Source organism: Antechinus flavipes, chromosome 4 (assembly GCF_016432865.1).
Source record: "Antechinus flavipes isolate AdamAnt ecotype Samford, QLD, Australia chromosome 4, AdamAnt_v2, whole genome shotgun sequence".
Taxonomy (NCBI): Eukaryota; Metazoa; Chordata; class Mammalia; order Dasyuromorphia; family Dasyuridae; genus Antechinus; species Antechinus flavipes.
Window position 1 is genome coordinate 421,808,278 of NC_067401.1, and position 25,886 is coordinate 421,834,163.

Here is a 25,886-nt window from a genome sequence, read left to right on the forward strand (position 1 = left end):
ATGGGAATGATGATATTAATGACTAACAGGAAAGACAGGAAGAGGAGGATCATGGCAGCTACTTAAAAAAATACTTGTTACATGCATGAATGAATGAATGGTGGTTTGCAGTTAAAGAGAGCAGAAGGAACAAGGAATCAAAGAAAGGAAATAGAGGAGAAGGACTCCTATTGAACAGACTATGTAAAGGCTTGAGCTGAAGACTTTGGTGGAAATTTGTTATGGTGGACATGTATTTAAGTTTTTATTAAGCACATACTATTACTGGAGAGATAAGGGACAAAAGAAAACAACCCCTTCCTTTCTATAGTTCACAATTTAATTCTCAGCTAGGTGGCACAGCAGATAGAGCACTGGGCTTGGAATCAGGAAGGCTCATCTTCCTGAGTTCACATTTATTTATCAGCTGTGTGATCCTGGACAAGTCACTTACCCCTGTGTTTCTCAGTTTCTTTATATGTAAAGTTAGCTGAAGAAGGAAATGGCAAATCACTCCAGTATCTTTGCCAGGGGTCTTGCAGAGTCAGACATAACTGAAAGGACTCAATAATAACCACCACCTCTTAATTAGACAATCTAGCTGGAATCCAGGCTTTGCTATTTAATTATCTGAGACTAAAGAAACCCTTTCTTCTAAAGGGGCATCTTTTTTCTTATCTCTAAATTAAAAGGACTGGATTAGAGTCAAACCCCCTTTCAGCACAATGGATGAGCACTAAGATTAGAGTCAGAAAGACCTGAGTTTAAATCCTGCCTCACCCTTAATAGCTGTATTACTACTAGCTCTTTGCCTCAGTTTCCTCATTTGTAAAATGGAGGTCAAAACAGCATCCACCTTCCAGGGTTCTTGTAAAGATCAGAGATAATAATTATAAAGCACTTAGCACAGTGCCTAGCACATAGTAAGTGATAAATGTTAGTTACTATTACTATTTCAAGGAAGTATAAGAAAGTATAAGAAACACAATGAAGGGAAGAATAAAGAAAAATAGGGGATAAATATAAATAGTCTTAGAGATTGAGAAGAGTAGAGAAACAAGGGCAAAGATAGAGGAGTTAATCTTTGAAAAGAAACACTGGAGTGAAGATTAAAGAGCCTCTTTCCTCAAGTAACTTAATAAAATAGGAGGCAAGAAAATCAATTTCTCAAGTACCTCCTCTGTGCCAAGCATAATCTGTCAAGAGTGCAACAGTAGTGTTGAAGGTAAAAGGGGACTTGAGAAGAGAGAATTTAGGGGACTGCTGGAGCTGGAACAGAAAGAGACTCATTGTTCTACCAGCTACCAGGAGAAGCCAGCATGGAAAAGGAGAGGGTACCATGTACACACAGATCAGCCTCATGCCCTTGTCCTCCCAAGGCCTCTATCCTTTTTTTGTACTTTGTTCTGTTTTGGTGGATGATTTGGAAATTTCATTCCTGTCATGGATGACTGGTAAAGGTCAGTGGAGCTGCAGGTTAAATGTTGCTTAGTAGAAAGGAGAACAGAACTTCTTCCTTCACATTTCCCTGACTACAACAAGCAACACATCATTGATTTTTATTATGAAGAATGATTGTCCATTTGGACAGGAAACAGAGAATAACATTTATTATGGAGGAGTATTTATTATAACCATTAACAAAACACTCATTACTATAGGCCATGTCATGGAAACAGCTTTGTCCTGCTAGTAGAATCTTTCCTTGTGTAGATCTGGTCATTGGGTTTTCCAATGCCCCAGTTTTATGTATTTTTCTCTTTTAAAGATCCAAATGAAATATCTTGTTCAAAGCAGCAGGTTTTTTTGTCAGGTACAAAAGTGACCTTTAAAATTTCAGCCAAGTGCAATTCAAAGATATCACCTATGAACTTTGAAAGACAATTTAAAATGGATATGGTTTACTAATACAGGATTTAGGGTTCTGTTTAAGAGGCTACCAAGCTTCCAAAAAATCATCTATGTGTTCTATTTCTTTATTAAAATTATTTTAACTTACACTGAAAATAGAGAAACGCTGAAAATAAAAAATATACCACTAATCTCACATCTATAATATAAAATATAAGGAGACTTAATTTTAAGAAAAAGATCATTAGTGTCTTTTTCCACATAAATGTCAAGTTAGGTTGATTAATATGTCTCTATCCACAATGTATAGGTAAAAGAGAACAAAAAGGCAATAATTAACAGCTGGCATTTATATAGCACTTACAAAGTGTTTTACAGATAGATATTATATCAGTTGATTCTCATAATAACCCTGGGTGGCAAGTACTATTATTATTCCCGTAGTTACTTCTATATGTGCCTTATTGACAGAATTAGATTATAAACCCCAAGATGATAGGAAGCTGTTTACAAGGCTATAAATTCCTAATAATAAAAATAGCAAATCAAGTTTATATGGTGCTTTAAGTTAGACAAAAGGCTTGAAGTATTCTTATTAACCGATTATAAATTGGGAAATTGAGGCAGACAGCAGTTAAGTCTAGAGTCAGAGAAAGCAAATAAATACAGTATTTGGCTTTGAATCTGAACTTGGGTTGTCCTAACATCAGCTTTTGTACTCTCATCCCTGAGCCCTCTGGTTGCCTTCTGTTTCCAAGTTAAGAATTCTTTCTATAACAGTTTTTTTTTTTAATTAAAAATTATTTAGTAAAGTTTGTCATTTTTATTTATTAGTTTATTTATTATTTTATTAGTTTTTTCAATTAAGTGTTGTTATGCCACAGTTCTCTTTTATTGTCCTGACTCAGTTTCCCTAATTATCCTGACCCAGTCCTGACTCGGTTTCTCTAAGTGTTCTGCCTCAGTTTATAAACTGTCCGGCAAAATCTCCTGTCCCTCTTTATCAGAATATTTGATAAGGATAAAAGATCTTATGTTTTAGAATATCAGAATGCCTCTCCCCATCCCTAGCTATCAGAATGTCAGATACCATCTTATCAAGATGCCTCTCCCTATCTCCGGGGTTCCTCCCCAGATTAGGTCATCCGTCTCCTATATCATCTGATCTCTGGAGGCTCACCTCACCCTGTCAGAGTCCTGTTCCCACTCTCAGCACCCTGACTCCCCTGCCTCAGTCTATCCCCTGAGTCTGAACCATGTGTATATAGGTCATGGAGAACTCACATTGATTGCTGGATTCTTGGAGACAATAGTCTCATTCAGCCCTGGGACCAAACCATAGATCCATTTGGTCCCAGTAAATCTCTCCCTTTTAAATAAATTATTAAATACTCTCTAAACTCTATCTTGCCTCAGTTTCTCTGGCATTACAGTGTTAGAGAAATAAAGTCATTTCTAGATCACAATTTGCCCATCTGGAAAATAAGAGTTGTACTAACTTGACCACTACAATCCCAGTCCAATGTTTTTCCCAAAACTCAAATGAATTGTTAATCGCCTGGTCTTTAATAGTTAATTCATCGATAATTTTTACAAATGTCAGTTTGTTCTAAATCTTTTAGGAATAATTCTAACACTTGCCATCTTAAAATGTGTTTTAGGAATAATAGCATCAGAATGAGCCACTTCTAAATGTTAAAATTAGCCACTTAAAGTGGAAATTTGTACTTTTGCCACAATACACTATAAAAGATATAGTACAAATGACTGGAAGATGATTTTTGCTTTATTAATTGTGTAGGTGGTTTTGTTAAAGAATCACAATAATAAAAACTTCTTGATACAAATAATCCTTCCAATTCTCCAGGTAATCTGTATATAACAGCCAAACTCTTTAGATCTATTATGTGAGTCTTTAGATGTTTCCATTCCTTCAACTTGCCATTATGTTCTTGATTAAAAAAAAATAATCTGACATATGAACACTTGTGCATCAACAATGCACAAAGAACTTAGAAAACATAGTTAATAGGCCCTCTATTTTCTAAGGAGGTATTATGTTCCCCCTTCTATCTCTGACATATAAAACAAATCTATATCCATTAACAATTCCAAATTTATCAGTAGCTACTTATAAAACTCTGTAAATGAGGCAGACTTCTTACTGGAGATCTATAATAAAAGCTCATGATGAATCTATCAGTATAATTAATCATTACACAAGTGATAGCACCTAAGAGTTTTTTCTTGTAAAAGATTACTGGCTAAAAAATTTCCCTAGCATTGCCTGACTGGCTCTGAATTCAAAAGCAAAGACCCTGAACTTCAGCTTCCTCCTAAGCAAAAAAGCCCTGATTCTATTTCATTGCACATATTCCACCTCTGCTAATACCTTTGTAACACATGATGACATTTTCCTGGACCACATCTTTTTACTGCAATACTACAGGATACGAACTGGAAATTAGCTTATTGGACACTAGGTTTTATTTGAATAGTATTGTTAAAAAAAAAAAAAAAAAAAAAAAAAAGGAAAAAAGTTGGTAAAGGAAACCAGAATGGGGAATGCGCCACTTAAGCTTTGGATAAATGGATAAACTTAATGTCTGTACTAACCAATGAGACAATAAAATGTGGCAATATAGCTTAGGAGCCCTAGATATACTTAGTGAAGACTGTTACTGCAGTGCTGCTAGTCATATAACTGAAAAGTGCCTATGAGAGATGATTATCAATCATTTAAATTTAATATCCATGCAGTTTATTTCCTAGGCCTTTGCATGTTTCTCCTTTAATTAGGAAAAAAAAAAAAAAAACGAGATTTTACTGAAATTTATTATCCTGATGCAATCATTTCTTTAGCATACATCATTAACAGGGTTAATTAACTAGGAGAGACTGTCTGAAACAAATGCTGAAAACATAGCAAACCTAATGCAAGAAGAAAAATTGTGTCAAAATGAGAAAGGAATACAAATAAAAAATAATGGATTGTTACTGCATTCAATGCATTGCCTCCCAGCCCAGAACCCCCCACTTGTACCCACAAGGCTGTTACAGAAACAGTGCCAAAATCGGAGGAAAAGGAAGGGAAACCACTTCCAGTCTGCGTGAAGGAAACTGCTTGCTCCCTTGTAAGAGTGCTCCTCTCCTACTCTCCCCCCCAGAAACAAACAAACAAATAAATAAGGCCTTCAGTCCATAGGAAACTATAGACCCATTAGTTATTTTGTCAGTTGCTAAGCAACAAGCTTTGCTGTAGGGTGAAAGCGTGAAATTAGCACTTTTTGAGAGGGAAAAAAAAGACAAATTGAATATAAAATTAGGAAATGCCACCTGAATGGGAAGGGAGAATAAAGTATCAAGTGGCAATCTTTAAAAAGATGTTTTTATTGAGTAACAGAAGTGATTGATATGGTTGGGTTTTTACTTAGTATGAATACCAGTGAAATTCTAAAGAATACCTAATAAGTAAATATGGTGATTTCTATTTAAACAATAGCAATTTATAATCACTTTATGCTGATTACTTATTAGCTTCCCTCAATATCTCAAAACAAAATTTCAGGATGTTGGAAGGGACCTCAGATGTGGTCAGTACAACTCAAGATTTAAAACAAGGATTCCTTTCCTACCACATCAAATAGCGACACTAAATTTTGCGTGGAGAGGAAGAAATTATCTCCTGAGGTATTCTTTTCATTCTATTTTGAGGATCCTCTAATTGTCAGGAAAAAATTCCTTACATCAAATTTGCTTCTGAGCAATTTATGTGTATGGCTCTGAGGCTCTGTCTGTCAGGCAGAACAAATCTACTCCCTTTTCTAAACATGGCCCTTCCAGCTCTATTTCATGCCAGATATGATACCCCTTCCCAAGTTTCTTTTTCCCTAGGCTAAAAATCACTTTTTCCTTAAGTGGATCCTCAAAAGACATGATCTGTAGGCCCTTCATCTTTCCTTATATCAACCTTTGGGTACTCTCTACAGCTCATGAGTATATAACCTAAATGTTGAGCCAAGAAATAAAAACAATACTCCTAGATGTGATCAGACTCGTAAAGAGTAAAGCAGGCTCCTGGTCCGTCACCTCCCTTGCTAGGAGATACTGTGCCTCCTACTAATGTGGCTGATGTATACCAAATGGAATTTGGTCATGTGAAGAATTCACAATAGCCATTCTCTTTGGCAAAAGGTAGATTTACTCAGAAGAGGTTACAGAAAAAATGAAGGGATACAACAGACACCAGAAATGATAAATATGAAATAGAGTGGAAGAGCATATAGTTAGGAAGAAAAAGGTTTTAATAATTAATGATGGAAAAATCCAGTTCCCTGGTGGAACTTACAATTAGCCAGGAGAAACGAAATACTCCAAGAGCAATGTTGGTGCACGCCTTAGCTGGCAGGCTAAATCCTAAAAAGAATTTTTAGCATACTCAAAGAGTTAGTTAACTGTAAAGGAGAGACATCTCATGGCAAAGTGTGTGGGGGGGGGGTGGTAAGAGGAGAGACCCCCACGGAGCAGAGTATCATGGAGGATTGACCCAAAGTGGGTTCTGCAAAAATGGCATCGGCTACAAGATGATAAATTTCTGATAGGCTATAACTGGGCTGCCCATAACCTTCACAGGGCCTCAGAGGTTTGATATAACTTGGATTTCTGACTGGAGGATCTTCACAGAGAATGGGACCACTAAGTTAAACTGATCTTTATCAGAGCTTTTTAACCTTGTCTACTCCAAGGAGCAATCCATCAACACTCCATTGTCTCTCTGCCAATGGCATACAGCTACTGAGAATCTCTATATCTGGCCAATGGACTCAGATGGCTCTGGAGGGGAAAGTGAGGCAGGTGACCTTGCACAAACCACTAGCCACATATCCCCAATCTTGTGGCCATGAAGCTCATTTTTTTAAATACCTTAATGTAAGACCTTACATTGATCTCTATATTAAATTGTATTCAATTAGGCACGGGTTTGGCTTTCTGGTTTACTGGGAGTTTTTTGGATCCTGCCTTTTCTCATCCCTGTGTGTATTAGGTATTCCATCCAGATGTGTCATCCATAAATTTGATAAGCATGCCATATATGGCTTTATATGAGGAACTGCTAAAAATGTTTAACAGCACAGAATAAACCATAAATCAACCCCCAGGGCATTCCACTGTCAACTTTTCCAAATTGGCATTGACCAACTACCCGTCAATTATGGCCTTTAAGCCTACCTCTTTCCATCTTTTCCCACAACAGTAGCTAGAGAAGTATAACAGTCTAGCAATTCTGTTAAAAAAAAGGAAATGTGTTTAGTCTGGCATGGCCTCTTCCTAGTTTAAAATTTTCATTCTGAACTTTAAGACACACACACAAAAATGGGCAATTCCCCATATGCATGGTAGAACAGGCAAATAAAATTTTATATACATATACATATATAAAACTGTGAATCTTTATTATATATAGCTGGCTTTTCTTTTTTAAATGTACAATAATCTCAATTTGTAACTTTCAAAGTTTCAAAGTATCGGCAAATGTTTCTGGCCTTCCTTCTGTTCCTTTCTATGAATTTAAAAATGCTTTAATGATTTTTTTCTTTTTTTGGGGGGGGGGGATTATTCTATGGTTAGACCTATATCTCCTCCCATTTCACCTCTATTGGATTTTTTTTTTAAAGAAAAAACAAAGAAACATTTTTTAAAAAAACTTAAACAACTATGCCCAGTCAAGCAAAACAAATTCCCACATAGGTTTTGTAGCATAATCTGTTCTTGATAAAATGACCTGAAAGATCATTATCTGCTCTTCGTATTTGTCGGTTCCTTTCTAAGGTTCTCACTTATCTTCCCTTTAATAATACATTCTGGAATTTTGCTGGGAATTGATACCAGCGTAAACTGTTAGTATTACTGAGAATCAGTTATAAGATCCCTTTTCTTTTATAATGTACTAGCCTCAAACCCAGTGTCTAGTTACTCTTGATTTTTTTTTTGCATAAATAGGCACATGTGACAAGAAAGTATTAGAGTTGCATAATTTTGCCTTCTGTAGCAAATTCATTTTATGATAACTCTAACTTGTTCCTGAAAATTCTGTAATAATTCTAGTCTTCTGGAATGCTCACTTCTTTTTCATAGAGAGTTCACAGAATCTACTCAGAAAGGAAATTAAAATGTTCCAGAGAAAATTAAGAGAGAAGAAAAGCTATTTTATTCAAGAGTTCAGGAAAATATATAGAAGAAAAATTACTGTCGAGGTCCAGCTGATGGAAGGGAAAAGGAGGAAGTGAAACACATTATTACATTAGCTTGAGGATTTAAGGGAAGTCTCTCTTCTCCTTTTATAGTCAAGTCCATACCATTTCCTTTTAAATGCAATTCGGACATGAGTGAAATATAAATTGTTAGGAGAAAAGTAATGTTCTGATCTGAAAGATATGAAAATTATGGAAACATTGGTGTCTTTGAATATTCCTTAATTGAAACATATCATTTCCTCTCAGTATTAAATAACTAGCCTTTGAAGAAGAATATTAAAGAAATTTCCTTTCCCAAATTTTTAAATATATATCACAGGGAGAGGGAAAGGGAAGGGACATTCATTTATCAAGTGTCTGCTATGTGCCAGCCACCATATTAAAGCTTAACAGAATCTCATTTGATCCTTACAACAATATGACTCTTTCTTGGATTTTATGATCTCTAAGAACTCAACATTCCTCAAGATGAATAAATCTGAGATTCACTCTTCCTTAGCACCCCTTCCCTGAGAATGACAAAGATGGGAGGGTGTGGGGATGTGATATTAGACATCGGAAACCTCTCCCAGATCCTCAGGACTTAGCACAGTGCCTGGCATATATAGTATGTCCTTAATAAATGTTTAATGACTCTGATGACAATCCTAGATCGTGGGTGTGAGGAAATGCGAGGAAACTAAGGCGGACAAAGGTTACCCAGTAGGAAGAATCTAAGGCTGGATGTGAACTCACAGAGTTTTGAATATGACTCCAGGTTCAGTGCTTCATCTACTGGTCCATGAGCTATCATGATGAGTATAACTCAGTAAAGGAGCTATTTGGAGTTAACAAATCACATTTATTCAAAGAAAGACTCAAATTCTGTCTTAACTATCCTTATATATGACATTAGTCAATAATTATCATGTTCTTTGTTTCATTGTGATAGCTCAAGATGATTAGCTATCTATTGCTAGGTGGTAATGATGGATTCCATTTATAGAGGATATATATATTCTCACCCTCTCTCTCAGAAATATTGCAGAAAATATTTTCTTATATTAAATCAGTCATCTTCTCGTAACTTTTATTCTACTCAAGTGCTTTAGATACTTGAAGACAACTATTATGCCCTCCCAACCTTTTCTTTTCCTTTCTTTTCTTTTTTAAAGATTAGTCTTTAGTTTTTTCACTAATTTGGTCTCTCACCTAACCCTCCAGATGCCGTCTTGTTAGCACAGAATATTATTTTGGACATTATGTTGCTCTTAATATAACTTATTTGACTACCCTGTCATAATGTTGGCACGTTTTGAATTTTCAATCCATTAAAACTCTTAGAACTAGTCAAACATCTCACATCTTTCTGAAAATGATCTCTCGAACTCAAGGATGGAACTTTACCTTTATTTCTAATAATTTCTTCTTATTAGATGTGACACATTATTCTAACCCACTGATATCTTTTTGAATTCTAACTCTTATCACTTAAGATATCTGCTATCTCATGAGATTTGTGCAACAGTGAATTTGTAAGCATATCTCATATGCCTTTATCTAAATCACTGATAAAAATACAGAAAAACACAAGGCCAACAGCAATCTCCTGGAAGCATATTATACCAGAGATATCACTCCCTCAGTGACATCATTTGGGTACAGGCATTCAATAGGTTCCAAAATTATTGAATCAGAAATTTTGTAGATTTTTTTTTTTTTGCTAAAAACTATAGCATTTCCCTAGTTTACCTATGTAATTACTTACTATAATTTAAAAGAACAGTTAGTTTGGAGGGAGTTGTTCTTTTATAAAATTAAAATTTAATATTTACACATTTGGTTTTGAAACAACAGATACTTCCCTAAAATAATAATCTTATCATCCCACCCTGACACCTATTCTGAAAAAACTGAAATAACTTTTGAAAAAAAAGTTAAGCAGAATTACCTAATAGAGTGACTATCTGGTAATCTCGCAGTGATGTACACCGAAAGGAAGCACCATACTTTATCTCTGATAGTACAGAACCAAAGCTACCTGTTGTACTTGACTTTTGTTCTATGACCTGTATTTGGTAAAACTATCCTACTTCTACATGATTGCTACTTCCCTTTCTAAGTAGCTACAAATGGTTTCTTTAATATCCAAGAACTTTGCCCAAAATTGAAGTCAGGCTTCTCTTTTCTATGTATTTTGCCTCACCTTCATACCACCATTCTCTCTCTCAATTATTTCTTCTTCTCTGGTCTTACACTTCTTCTCTTGCTCTCATAGCTCCCTCTTTCAAGGACTACAAAGAGTAACTTAGCAACACTTAGTATTCTAATTCTATGGATTTGAAATAATTTGATTTCCTCTCACATATTATTATTTGACCCATGGAGGTCTGATACTAGTTAATTATTAAATTTCTCTTCCATGATTCTAGTCAATTTGAATATGGTAAGATAAGAAACCCAGAACTATGAAATCTATGTTCTGAAAAATAAGCAAAGTGATGGGTATGTTGAAATTGCATAAATTCCTACATTTATCTTTTCCCTTCCTTTCCCCCTTTTATGGCATTTTACTTTCCAACCACCTGACAAGAACCAAGTTTTTTCTAATCATTCAGATTCTTTTTCACTCACTGAAGCTCAGTCTCCATCTATTGTTGTATTTAAGAATGATTCAATGTCCCTGACAATATGAAGTGTGGAGAGATACTTCTTGAGTGACTTTATCTTCCCTTAGGTGAGTTATACCAAGATGAATGAATGAACAAACCAAAAAAAGGCATTTATTAAGCACTTATTATGAGCAAAAAGCAGTATGCCAAGAAATGAAAATACAAATAGAAAAGATAATTCCTATTCTCTAGGAATTCATATTCTAATGAGGAAGATATAACATATTAAAGGTTTAGAACATAGTCATTTGACTATAGCAGAAAATGCAAACATTGTACACTCAATGCATATCAACATAAAATTACTCCCACTAATTTGTAAATATATGTTGGGTTCCTTCAGTGGAATATAAAATCTTTGAGGGCAGATGGTCTCACTTTTATAATTTGTGTTCCAAGAACATGACTGATTCTTTTATATTCCAGAGGCAATAATCAATAGAGAAATTCTGGAAGAATCAAAAGCTCTATTTATAGGGAAGGAAGAGGGTACTGAAAATAATGATGAGTATTATTACCAAGTGGAAATGAAGATTAATTTTATAACATTAGCTTATTAGGCAGGGTTTAGAGTGAAGAAAAACATATTAAGATTAGAATATTCAATTCAAGGTGCATTCAAAGGAAGGACAAAAAGAAGTTAAAAGTATTTTGGCATTGGAACTAGAATAGTCATTCATTTAACAAATAATACCAACTATTCCATAGTAAAGACTAAGTTATATAATTATAACCTACCATGAATATTCCTAAAGTATAGATCTCTGAACATATAGTGAGTGATAAGAAACACTCAAAACAATAATACATACATCAGAAGAATACTTGTATGATGAACTACCATTCTTTCTCAGCAGCATAGCTGAGTAAATCTTGCTTTTTAAACTTATTAGCTATGTAACATCACTTAGCTTCTCTGATGATGAACCTCAGGTAATTCTAAAAGCCTTATTTACAATGTTAGACAAAATGTAATCTGTTAAAGGTGGAAGATGACTCCACACCTTGGAAATTATAGATGCTTCTCAGCCAAGTTCAAGAGATTTTCCTGATTCAGGCAGCTTTTAAATATTCATCCCATTCATTCTCTTTGTGTACACATATATACACACTATCCACAATACATTTTTATATAATATATTTGCTTATTTGACTCATTTTAAAATCACAGTTCTTTAAAGGCAAGGAAAGTCTAATGTTTATATTCATATGCCCAGATCTTCAGTTGGTAAACATTTATTAAGTGCCTACTATGTGCTGTATTAGGGATACAGCAAAAGACAGTCAATAAAGCCTTGAAAGCCTCCTAATCTAGTTCATCATATGACTAGTGTTCTCATGAACATTTCAAAGAATGCAGTCCTAGACTCTAAAATTTTTTAAAAGTTATTCTTCCATTAAGATTTTAAAATCTATTATAGATAATATTTCTCAAGTCAATTGGCAAAGACATTAATTTTTTAAAAAATAAGCTCTCAATGGAATACTTTTTGAAGAATAAGCTAGATAAAGAAAAAGTGAAAATTAAATAAAATTGTCACTGTTCAGTAAAAGGCTTCTTCCATTAAGAAATTCTTTTCATTCATTTTGAAAATATATGTCTCTTAACACAGTACATATCTACTTCCTGTAAACCACAAGGCTTTCTCAGCTTCAATAGATTCTCATCTTGTTCCTTCCTGATACAGTTATACTTTAGCATGTTTTGTTTTACTTATGACTTCCAGAATGCTCTCTTTCAATTTAGCTTATATTAAAATGAAAGTCAGATTTCTGTGGTCTATTGGGAGCTGAATACCAATGCTTCTAGACTTAAAGAATGATGACTTTTCTAGCACTGTGATTTGAAGTTATTGATACCATCCCAATAAACTATTATTTATGGTAAAGATATTGACAATTTTTCCCATGCCTTTGGTTCACTATAAGCTTTCCAAGTAAAAATATGATTTCATTTAAGGCATCAAAAGGTATAGTTTTTTAGTTCAAATGACAACAGGAGACCAGAGAAATATCTGTGGATACAATTTCACACCACTAGAAGGCATAAAGGTAGATTTTTTTTTTTTTAAAGAGAAGAGAGAAAAAGAAAAAAGTAGACAAGGAAGGGATAAAGGAGAAGAAAGAAGAAAAGTTAAAGAAAAACACATAAGGTAATGAGTAATAAAGTGATATCAATCAATGCCTCAAGTATTACTCAACTTCAACAATATCACAGGTTGCCTATCCTGGGAATAATTTATGAGAGGTAGGTACATTCTGAAGAATTTATGTCAGCTATTCTGAATAATTTGCACGTTGCTATTAGAGATTGTTAGTAGTGACCAGCACAGTTTTATAGCTCTTCAGTGATCAGGCAATAGGAAAAAGGAAAGGGGGTAGTGATGAGGGAAAGGAAAGAAAGGCCAGCAAGTATTATGTTATTACAACCACTAATAATAATGCTTTTTTACATATTGTTCAATCATTTTTCAATTATGTACAATTATTCATGACCCCATTTGGGGTTTTCTTGGCCCAGACACTACATTAGTTGGCCATTTCCTTCTCCCAGGATATATTATATTATATTATATTGAGATAATATAATTCATATAAGCCTTTTCATTCTATGTGAATCTGTTCTAGGTATTCCCATCAATCTTTCACAGAACACTTTACCCCAAACTCTGGGGACCTTCTTTTAAACTGACATTGTGTAGCTGGAGGTACCTAACTTTTATCACAACAGACCCACTTATTTCCAGAATTGTAGCTATTCTATGACATTATTTATACCCCTACCAATTCTATGCAATTCATCATTCAGAATATTGAATCTAAGAAATCCCACCTACCATACCAGTACCTTTCTAGTGAGTCTTAATATTAATTCTTCAGACTGTGGTAATTTGTGATACCAAAATGTGAAGAATAAAGACAATCCAAGAAAGAATTTCTATGTCTAGAGAAAGAGCACACGCTATTGAGTTTGGACTACTAGTGCCTAATTTTAAGGTTGCATTTTAAATCTGTTTTTGTATCCTAATAATCAAATAGTTTGACATAATAATGAAATAATATTGCCACAAATCAGTAAATCTAACTTTTTGCATTCTGAAATGCACAAGTAAGTGATCTAGTTGTCTTTTGCCAAAGTTGATATACATATAATCCATACATTACAAGAGATTTCCCTGAAAAAAAATCATTTTTTTTGGCTGGAGTTAAGTGACTTGCCTAGGGTCACACAGTTAAGAAGTGTTAAGTGTCTGAGAACAGATTTGACTTCAGGGCTGGTGCTCTATCCACTGCACCACCTAGCTGCCCCAGAAAAGAATCTTTTTTTTAATGGGATGATATGATTCTCAAATTTCTCACCTATAGCCCATCTCTTCATGATGGATCTCTCAATGTTCAGCTATCATGATCAGATGGCAGGTATCCTTTGTTGCTAGATTCAAGTACTATTATGACCTCCATTTTACAGATGAGGAAAAAATAACTTGCCCAGGCTCATACACCTTCAAAGTGTCTGAACTTATATCTTCCTAACTCCAGGCCCTGCATTTTATCCATGGTACCATATTGCTTTCTATGTACCAGATACAAGTGGGAGATAATCTCCAGAGGTGGGACTGCTAGATAGCACAGTGCATAGAGTACCAGGCCTGGAGTCAAGAAGACTCATCTTCCTGACTTCAGATTTGGCCTCAGACACTTACTAGCATATAATCCTGGGTAAATCACTTAACCTTGTCTCAGTTTGCTTCATATGTAAAATGAGCCAGAAGAGGAAATGGCAAACCACTCCAGTACCTTTGCCAAGAAAACCCCAAAAGGACAGGAGTGAAATGACTGAACAGCAACAACAAACAGAAGTGAAGCATTAGCAATGTAGGAAGAAGGAAAGACCTTCTAGAGAAAGTGAGGACTGAGCTGAGTCTGGAAGGAAGCCAGAAAGCAGTGGTTCCATGCACAGCAGATAGCAAAGAGTCAGGAGGTGCAAAGTTGTGTTCAAGAAACAGGAAGGATGTCATTGTTGCTGGGTTGTATAGAATGTGGAAAGGAGTAAGGGGTAAGAAAACTGGAAAGGTTGGAAAGGAAGGAGCCAGTTGGTGAAAGGCTTTAAAAGCAAAGAGAGGATTTTATTTTTAATATGGAAGGAAGAGAAAGCCCCTGGAGATTCCTGAGTAGGGGGTCCACAGCAGAATGGATTGTAGTTGGGAAAGAATTTGGGGTAGCGACCCCATGAGAAGGCTCTTGCACTAGTCTGGATTTAAGGTGATGAAAAACTGCGCCAGAATGCTGGTTATGAATGAAGGGGGTGTTTAACATAGAGGCTGTCAAGTGAGGGGTGACAGGAGATAGATGCCAGCACCCTGGGGATATAGAGTGTGTAAAAATGAGACCTGGAGAATGATGAACTGAGGTGCAGTCTTCAAAAGCTCATGTTCACCACCTCCACACCATAAGGCAGACTGAAATAGAACTTATCACCTATGAAGACATTCAAAGCTTATTTAAATATTTCTCAGTAAATTTCTTTAAAATTTCTCAGTAAAAATTACTGAGCCTTGTCAGGTTAAGTGAAACCCAAGAGTTGAATCAGAATTATTTTATAATCAACAGTCTCTTCCCTTGAATCTAAATGGAATTCCACAGATCTAGTCTGGACCTGTGCCATCCCAGGTGAACAGAACCTTGAATCAGGCTGATTCAAACTCAAAACTAGAGATGATTTAAAGCCATTTGTAATGTTTGCTGGCTTTTTAGGCTGAATTACAGAGAAGATAGGACAACATATATAGACTCAGGCAAGAGTTGATCAGGTCAGGACAACATATATAGACTCAGACAAGAGTTGATCAGGTCAGTACCTTTCATACTAGTGAAAACAGAGCTGTAGACACAATAACCTGAATTATTTTGCTGTAATTCATATTTCAAAAACATTTTCAAATGATAGATTAATGAATATTTTGAACATAACTTGGATTCTGAGTTAGCTTCTGTATGTTTCTACCTTGAAAAACAGCAAAAATGCATAAAATTGTTTCACTTCACAATAACTCAAAAGCTGCAGCCTTTCAATGCCCATTTCCACATGCAAACATCAAGACTCTAGCAAGATAAAGCTCCATGCTTATAAATTTTCCACATTTATTGAATATTTACAATAAAGGCAGTGAGTGGAGGAGAATGAGTCTATACCCTTCCATCTCCAGCCTCATGGCACCAGGCCAAAGTTCCAGAGTTGAGTCTGTCCAACTTGTTCTGGGTAAACTAAGAAGCAGCCCAAGGCTGTGGATGGGCAGGCTTTATTTATTAGAGAACTTATGTATTTCTTAGCCATTTTACATGTAAACTGGGCTATCATTTTTATTAACTTTCTTTTTTTTTTTTTTTAACATGTCACTGATGATGTTTTTGAACTATTGTGCCTCTAGCCCTAATGACTCTGTGGTTTGTATTGCTTGCTTTTTGCCTACTCTAATGGCTTTTTTTTTTTGTTTGTTTGTTTGTTTGTTTTTTTTTGGGGGGGAGAGATAAATGTCATGTTATATAGCAGAACTGACTATCTAGTGATGCATATTTTAATGACTATTTACCCCAATATATACTTTCCAATCCTTGATAAAATTTCTGGTAATTAACTCTTTTGGCACACTTGTTGAAAATATATATTAAAAAATTAGCCTAGGAAAAAGAGCCTTTAGAAAAGATCTTTGTTGGGGGAAAGATGGCTAAAGTATTTAAGAAGACAGTTTACATTAAGTTAACTGGAGCCAGAATTCTTAACAGGCAAAATGTTTGCTTTTAAATACAGAGGTAGAATCTATAAATATATTGCTCATTTCCTGGCTGCTTAGGCCATTAAGGTTCTAATCTATATCCTGAGTTGAAACTAGCTAATGGAAAAATATTTATAATAGTAATCATATGCTGAGATGAATTTTTTGGTATCTTCTGACCCCAAACATATTCACAGTCATATTTAACTATGGTAATTTATGGTTGTGTTTTTTTTTAAAGGATTCATTTAATTTCTTATCATATAGAGAGCTTAAAATACATAAAAAAGAACATTTTTGCTGGCTTTGAATAGGAGTACCTCTCTGTAACAGTCTTTAATCTCAGGAGTCCTCAACACATGTATTATAAGTTTCTGAAATAAGTGTTAATTGAATTCTCACTTAGAAATTCATTAAAGTTTTACATACTGTACTAACAAGATTGAAATCACTTTTTTCACATGTCACACATCTGGGTGGCATGAAACTTAATTAAAACAGCACATGATAGCACCAACTTTGGAATATTATCAGTAAGTACAAAAGTTAGAATGACTAAAAAGAAGACAATATGATAACAGAGTTGAACATAATATGACCACTAAGTATATTACTATACACTATATCCTTTTTCTTGTATTAGACACATTTCTACTATACAATCAAATATCTACAAGAATCTACACTACATCTGCAAAGAAAAATTAATTTTATATGAATATTGACTTATCCTTGCTCTTGTACATATTTTTGATTCACCTATTTAGTTGTAGTATCTATAGTATCTATGGGTATGTTCATAGGTATTTTGAAGCTCAGATGAGATAAAAGAATATAAAGTGCCTAGAAAACTTTAAAGTAATATATAAGGGTCAGTTTTTATCTCATACATGCACAGGGAGAATAAGCTATTTTACTATGAATCTAAGTGAAACATAATTATGTAAATAGGCCTTTAAAATAACCCATAATTGCTAAGATAGCTGGAGGTGGACGTGGGGGAAGGCTGTGCAGAATCAGAAGAAAATCCTGACCAATATCTGGAAATAGGAGAGCAAACAACAATAAACCAAAAAAAACTTTCACAGAAAAAGACAGTAAGAAGGGCCACTGAATGCTTTAAGATAAAAAGTATATTTGAAGCTTTTTTTTTTTTTTTTTAAGAGGGGACCTTAGTGTTGAGAAAAAAGAGATGCTATTTGGCCTGTGTGGTAGCAAGAGACCCAAATAGAGACAGGTCTGCTAAACAGTATATATGGAGCTCTGCCGGACATAAACTGATTCAGAAAACCATATCAATATTACCTATGCTCTACTGTATTTTTAATTATTTTAAGTACTCCTAGTTACATTTTTAATCTGATTTCAAAGCACTTGAAGTATCACCAGACTTGACACCTCTGCTCCAGGAAATGATGCTATCAGATGGTTAAAAAAAAAAAATTAACTTCACTGGTAGCACTGAAATTTGGTAGGATGGGGCCTCATTACTGGAATATAATTCTGGAAAGATATTCTTTATTCAGAAAGCAAAGATGATGTGAAAGTAGTGGGGCTGGAGTAGTACTGTATAAGAAGATATATTCATGAGAAGAAATACATGAATCATAGAGGGAAGGAGAGAGAGAGAGAGAGAGAGAGAGAGAGAGAGAGAGAGAGAGAGAGAAAGAAATGAATGATAAAATCTTAAGACGAAGTGACTTTTTAGATTTAATCCCAGAAAAGATGAGGAAACCAGGCCAGATGTAGACTGGTTTAATATCCACCTTAAAATGGGGAAGAGCAATTTTCAAAGAAATCGTTAAAAATGTATGCACAAAATAGGATCCTATGGTAGACCTGTGCATGAGGAAAATCACTTTGGCATCATTGTGGGAAATGAACTAAAATAGGGAAAGACTTCAAGCAAGCAAACTGTTGCAAAAACCTGGGTGAGAGATGATGAGGTTGGTAACTGTATGAATGAAGAGAGGAAGATGTGAAATATGTGAGATTGACTATATAAGAAAAGGAAGGTTAAAGAGTTCTCCATGTGTCCTAAGCATCTGTCAAGCTAATATAAATCTCTAGTTGCCTAAATATTCTATGTGTCTTTGTCAAATCATTCCCCATGACTGGAATGCCCTCCTTCTTTATATATTAGTTGAAATACTATTTTACCATTTACCAAATCACTTGCTTCTTATTTCATGTAACTGACCCCCTGACCTCCATAGTCTGAAGCAGTTCCATCTCCTTTAAACTCTCTTTGTACTGTCTGTTATGTCATGAAATCAGTATATATTACATACCACATTATCACATCTTATTTCTCAGCTAGACTGATTAGCCTTTCAGGGCAAGTTCTATGTCAATTAATCAACCAACAAACATCTATTAATTACTTACTGTGTGACAGGCATTGTAGACAGAGATATGAAAAGTGAAACAAGTCTTATTGGCAAGAAGCTTATATTTTCAAAATGAAAACAAGTACATATATAAGTATATGAGGAAAAAGTGCAAATAAATACACTTTTATATCACCACCAGATTGCAGACTTTCACTGTGTGTGTCCCATTAACTATTCCAAAGTTCTATATTTCTGACTCAATGTGCACTGGGCGAACCATTCTACTATCCTGAAATCTCTGTACCAAGGTGGCATTTTACTACATATTTACTTATATCAGCCACCCTGAGTAACAATCAACACTAAGTCTCAGTTTAGAAGGCACTGTGTAGATCTTCATATGCAAAAACACTATAGGAATATGAATACTCACACCAAATTTAGATTGTTTCATAGCAAAGAACAATCATTTATTCCAAAATGAGAGAAATTGTAGTGTCCAGGAGATAAATGCAAGTTATCTTTATTCAGTTCTGGATAGAATTGGCATTGGAACCATAGAGAAGCGGAAGTAAAACATCTTATTTTATCTTATCAAAAAGCACATAATTAAATAATCTAAATGAAAAAAAAACTACTCTAGTGCCATTTTAAACACCAATGCTATATCCATTCTGTGAAATTTTTGTCTCAGTAATGGCATCCAAATGAAAAGACCTCATTGCCCTGAAAAGAACTAAGAAAATGTTTAGAGAGGAATGCAACATGTAATTAAGATAGTTATCTGATGGAGGAAAAAAAAGTTGTGAGACTAGTTTAAAAAAAATACAAACCTGCTGACCTTCTCCATTCTCACCCTGAGAATGCCATTCTACAATTAGATAAAACAAAAATGTAGCCATTCTGAACTGAACCTGTAAGAGATGAACTAGACAGGAAGGGATTATTAAGGCTCTCAGCAGAACGCCGCCTGTCCTGGGCTCTCACTCCCTGAAAAAAAACTCTTGGCCTGGGCGCTGCTCCAATTCTAGTTGGTATCGCCACCTGATGGTGCCATCAGGGCCATACTGTCCTCAGACCAACACACAGGTTTAACAGAGTCATTTCCTTAAGAAATAACAAAGCAACAAAAATAGATGTATGAAAATGAAGCAATTTCAAAACAAAGCTGATGAATGTTTAGTTCAGGTTTCTGAATTGAACTGTCAGAAAAACAAAATAAGAAGCTCAAGGTTTTTAGCACAAGGTAAATTTAAGTTTAAAAAAGCTCCAAGTGTTTTCAAGATACTTCTTTCTAGGAAGTCTCCTTTTGGTCTGACTTGTAGGTCTGGAGTCTGCTCCTGGGGGCTGACTCCTCTGCAGCTGTACTTGGTTCCTTGGATCCAGCTCTGGTGGAAGGCCCTGGGTTTGGGGTCGTCCAGCCTGGAGCTGGCAGTCCCTCTTCATCCTGACAGCAGGTCTCATCATCTCAGTGGCTCCAAGGCCTACAGAGTCCTGACTTGACCCCTGACATGTCCTTTTCTTTCTGTTTGGTTTCCTTGAAACACAGTCATTAGCCAGTTGTTAAAGGAAGTTCTTCAACCAGACAAAGCTAGGTTTCCTCATGTACTGCTAGAAAGGAGTTTTCCCCTTCCGCTCTCCAGGGGTCACATGACCTCAATAGCAGCATAGCTTCTCCCCAGACTCTGCCTGTATCATATCGGTTCACTCCAATGGCCAGAAGCAGACCCCTCTGTCTTTGCAGTTTCAAAAACCTCCTGGTTTTGTGGAGACGATAAGGAGAGTATCAACAAAGCTCTTATTTCCTCTCTGAAAAATGTGTCCACCTTGCATCTCTTTTACACCTGGCGAGTGTGGACTGAGTCCAATAAATTGTCAAACTTTGATCCAGCTTCATCCATTCCTCATATTCTGTGAACAAGTCATAATGCAGGTCCCCAGGGGAGTGACTTTCAATTCTCACATTGAAGTTTCACATGAAAAATATTTTAAATAGATTCAGATTGAAGAAGAAGTATTCTATCATAGTTTCTTGTACATACATAGTAGGCACACAATAATTGATCACTGAACTGAGAAATGACTGTAAACTGAGTATTTATAATAAATGGGACAGGGTTGTTTATTAAAGAACCTCCCATCTATTGTGATGGAGTAGAGAACATTAGCCCCAGTCTCAGAAGAGCTGAGTTCTAATCCTTACTCGGTTATTTTCTACTCAAGTGACTAGGGACAAGCTATAAACTTTTTTGCTTCTCAGTTCTCATACATAAAATAAGAGAAATTGATTGCTAAGGCTTTTTCTGCTTCTAGAAACTTATGATTCTATGATTCTAAAAATCTTTGATTAAGTTGGCTGGGACTCTGGATGGATAAGCATGTATTTTCAATCTCAATAAAGGCATGAGTCTTATAGTCATTAGGTTATTGCAGTAAAATTCAGCCTGGCAACTGAACTGAAACAATGAAAGGCCTGCCAGGGTGCCAGACATCTGTTTACCTCAGCCTGTCCATATGCTTCTAAAAGCTGGAGAGCAAAGCTTTCTCTACAGGAAAAGGAGCTGCCCCCTCTTAAGCCTCTCTACTGGGTATGTGCCCCACCTGCCGATTTGTACACAAAACCTGAGCTTCAAATTGGTTTTTAGAAAATTTTGACTTAGAGAATTCTTGTAATAGGAAAAGTCACATTCTCCAGGGTACACAACCCTTTGTTCAGTTTATAAGCACCATATTTTTAGAATGAATAAAATCCAAGTCCAGTTATCAAAAGAATGACACAAATTGAGTCAAAAATCTTATAGAACAAGAGTGAAAAATCCAAAATTATAAATACTGCCCTGGCCTACAGGTCCCCCTCTGAATTACAGTGCATTATTCATTTTATTGATGTGTTTTCAGTGAGATTCTCTTCAAAAACTATTTCCCAAAGTAGCCTTAAGTCCTATCTATAAAACACTGATGCTTGACAATAATAACAGCATGTGTAGTATCACTACTAATAAGTTCCACCTGCAGTCATGCAGGATTGAAATACATTTTAGAAATACTATATTGTTACAAATTGTTAACATTAAGCAACACTTACAATCCAATTCTATGAATCAATATTGACAAATATTAGCTAATTTTTTTTTTTACAAGACACCATTCTGGAGATTGGAAACAAAGAAAAAACAAAACTTCTGATCCTCAGGGAGTTTATATTGCATCAAAAAAAGCCATTTTTAAGTGGTAAATTTAATGGCTGCCAAATTGGGTGGGGAAGGGAAGCTGCTCTTTTTCATTCTCATCTCTTTCCCAGCTACTACTATTTGAGAATGGGGAGTAGGAGGGGAGGAAAGGGGAAGACATGAGAATTTTGTTAGGGATGTAGGTAAAGAATAAAAGAATATCAGAGATGGAAAGGATTTTTGATGCTTGTTAGTGCAATTTAGACTTTATGGAATCACAGAAGCACACAGGATCATGGATTTAGATGAGAAAGGGACCTAACAGACCATCCAATTACACCATCACCTCCATTTTAGAGTTTAGACATAATCAAGGCAGAGGCAGGAATTGACTTTTCCAATTGTCCTGTAAACTCATAATAAGCTTAAAATGCACTACAATAGCAGGATCTTTTTAAAGATCCGTACTAAAATAGATTTTTTTTTGAGCCCCAGTGTAAAATTTTACATTTAATCCCTACCAGATTACCTCACAGGATGTGACTCAATTTCCTGGTCCTTCAAGATCTTTTTGAATCTTGTCTCTGCCATCTGTGTATTAGCTATGGTTTCTAATTCTGTGCCAACTACAAGTTTACTAGGAATGGCATTGATGCTTTTAAATAAGTCACTTATAACAATTTTAAACAAAACAGGGCCTGAGCCCAGAACAGATAGAGACCTTCTAATCTCATACCCAATAATTAATGACTACGTTTTAAAATTCACCATTCAGACAGTTCTGAAGCTTCCTAAATGTCTAGCCCACACTGCCATCTTTTCCACAAAAAAAATCATGACAGACTTTATTTAAAATGCTTTGGTAATGCTGCATTTTAGAACAGATTTTACTGCTCACCATCTCTTTATTTCAGTATAAATGTGGCTACAAATATACATTGAAAAGCAGAGTTCAAAGTTTAGGTGAGAATAAATTTTTGCTAGGAGTTAGAAAGAGAAGGAGCAAAGGGGAGAGAATGCTATTCTAAAAAACATAGAAATTACCTTTCAAGTTTCTTTACAAATGCAGGCATCCTAATTCACCTCTGTTCCCCCCAAAAAATCCATTTTCTCAAAGGAATAACTATGTGCCAGGCTCAAAGTAAATGCTTAACAAATGCTTATTGATCAAAAATAGTATACAATGCACACATAAGTATATAATAAAGGTATATGTGTTTACATTATATTTTTCAGAAAGCAATACACATAACTATTTGCATTAGGGGATGAATTTTCCTCTTAAAATATGTTCTGAGCATTACTGTTAAATTCCATTTTTGCAGCATGGGAATGCTTTTTAGTTGTATACTTCTTACTATGAATTCCACTATTGAAAAAATGTGGTTACCCTTTGGAATTTATAGCCACAGGGATTTGGCCTGTAAAAGATCAATCTTCTTCATTATCGCCAGCAATTGATACATTAAATCATCAGCAAGTTCCAGTAGACACAAATCACTTTTTAAAAATCACTTTGGGGATCAATTATAGTAGGCATCCTTTAATAAGCTCATGCTGAGGTACGATGGATTTGATGATATAACTGACTAAAGTCTAACATTAGTTGATTTTTTAAAATGGGGAATAAGGGATATAAAATACTATAAAAGAAAATAAATATTTAGAAAATATTTACTACCGATATTTTGAAATTAAAATCAACTATACAGGTTCAGAAGGCAGAAGGCAAATTTATATGGTTAGTGAAAGAAGTGAACTTGGGGCTTCAGAAAAATTTTAAAAGCAACTAGAGCTGCTTCCGGAAGCCTACATCTTTGAGGTAAACCACTTAATCTCCCTGGGCCTCTGATTCCTCATCAGTTAAATGAGAGGTTTGGAGTAGAAGGCCTCCATTAGCTCCTCCAGCTTTAGCTCTATAAGCCTATTGCACAAGGGATGGGCAGGCAGTGGATGGACCACCGTGGGGTAGTGACATGGGGACAGAAAAGAGGAGCTGGATAGTCCTATATCCATCCTCTGTATCAGCTAGCCTGATTCGATTACCAACAGTATTTGCATGGGAAAAGACATATTTGGATTCATTTTCTGTATCACCTGGTGACATCAGTTGGATTCCCCTTGAGAGTAACCACTATGTGGTAGCATCTGTAACAAGTATCTGACTAAGGTGAGTTTCCCTATAATATCAACAAACTGTTAATAATGCTATTACATAAAATATTGTCACTGTTACCTAGGTCTTTTTTAATTTAAAAAAAGATAAAGTATTAGATTCTTCCCCCCTCCCTGTGCCCTTTTCCTGCCCTATCCACTTTTTTATCCCCTAATGCTGAAAGATAATACGTTTCTCCCTATCCACATCAACAAAATACCAGACTGATCTAAATGAGATGAAATGCATTAGGGCGTAGGCATTAGGAGTTCTCTCTTAATTTAATTCCTGTTTATTAGGAAAGAAAAAAAATACTTTCCTTATGTATAATTTTCATCACTGAAAGATATCTCGCATCACTCCCTTACTGAATAAAGCCCAGGGATTCTGTTCCCTTTAGAATAAAATATAAACTCCTCTGCTTGGAACTGAACACAACCTAGTCCCTATCAACCATTCTAAGGATACTATAAACCTCTGCCTACGTTTTCCATTTAAGCAACAGGCCTGTACTTCACATACAATATTAGATCCCATCTCTGGGCCTTTGCATTGTCCCTAATGCCTGAAATACAACCTTACCCACATCCATTTCTTGAATCTTGTTTCCTTCAAGATTCACTTTAAGCACCAACTTCTTCATGAAACTTCTCCTCCAAAGTTCTACTTCTCTTCCTCCCCAAATTACTTTACATATGTATCATGCACAGTCCAGATATATTACATATGAACTTGTTGTCTCCCTCCATCAGGAGACTAACTCCTTGAGGGCAGGAATCATTTCACTTCTGTCTTTATATCTTCAGAACTCAGCACAATGCTGAGCCCATAGCAGACCTTTTAATAAATGGTTTAAATATATTTTGTGATTTAAATCCACAGTGAGCTCTTTTAGTAACTGAGGTCTCTTACATATGGCACTCCATGGCAGATACAAATGAAGAGAAATAACACCTGTCAGATTTCATTTTGAATAATATAAGTCATAAAAGGTTCTCAAGTTATACTTGCTAGGATGAAAATGGTAAAGGGTAAAGTCTAAAATTATTTTCAGAAAAAGCAGACTAATTGGGGCCAAGTTTAATTTGAGAGGAAGCATAGTACAAAAGTAGGAACACAGAATTTAAATTAGGAGACCTGGGTTTAAATCTTGGCTCTGCCTATGTGATCTTCGGCAACACACTTAACTTTTCTGGGTTTCAGTTTCCTGATTTATAAAATTAGAGTGCTGGACTAGATACATAGCCTTGAAGATTCTTTCTAGCTCTAAACCTTGATCCCATAATCCTACTAATAAAATTTCCCAATTGAAACAATTAGGTAAACACTTTTTGAAAATTGTTCTTATTTGATTAAATTGAGCAAATACTTATTATTCAGCTACTTATTAAAAAGAAAAATGACAGTGTCTGTTTTTAAGGATGGCATATGCTACTGAGGGAGGGAAAATAACAGGTACAAAAATAAATATATTATAGGGTGGAGTACAGAAGGGACCAAGTTCTCTAGATAAATTTGAAAAGTAAAACTCTTTGTTTTTGTTGTTTGGTAGGGTGGGGTGGGGGGGAGTTTATGGAAAATTTCATGGAGAATCTGGCACCAGAGTTGAACAGCGTGTCAACAGGCAAAAACCAAGAGCAAGTTCATTATTCATGCAAGAGGATTGCCATAGTCAAATGTATGATGGTGGGAGAATACAAGGCATGATCCCATCTGGTT

General features: G+C 35.3%; 1 protein-coding gene across 4 annotated transcripts in view; it reads right to left on the bottom strand.

The window, feature by feature from the left end:
- The window catches only part of RABGAP1L (RAB GTPase activating protein 1 like), a 689,556-nt gene that overhangs the window by 113,964 nt on the left and 549,706 nt on the right, over positions 1–25,886 (bottom strand). Inside the window, exon 1 of one of the 4 annotated variants that reach the window (XM_051998911.1) lies at positions 10,270–10,443. The exons of the other annotated variants lie outside the window; for them this stretch is intronic. Within the exon in view, the coding sequence (XP_051854871.1) occupies positions 10,270–10,275 (6 nt within the window). The 5' untranslated portion in view covers positions 10,276–10,443. Of the gene's footprint in view, positions 1–10,269; positions 10,444–25,886 lie in introns of those variants that run through there. 4 annotated transcript variants of the gene reach the window in all.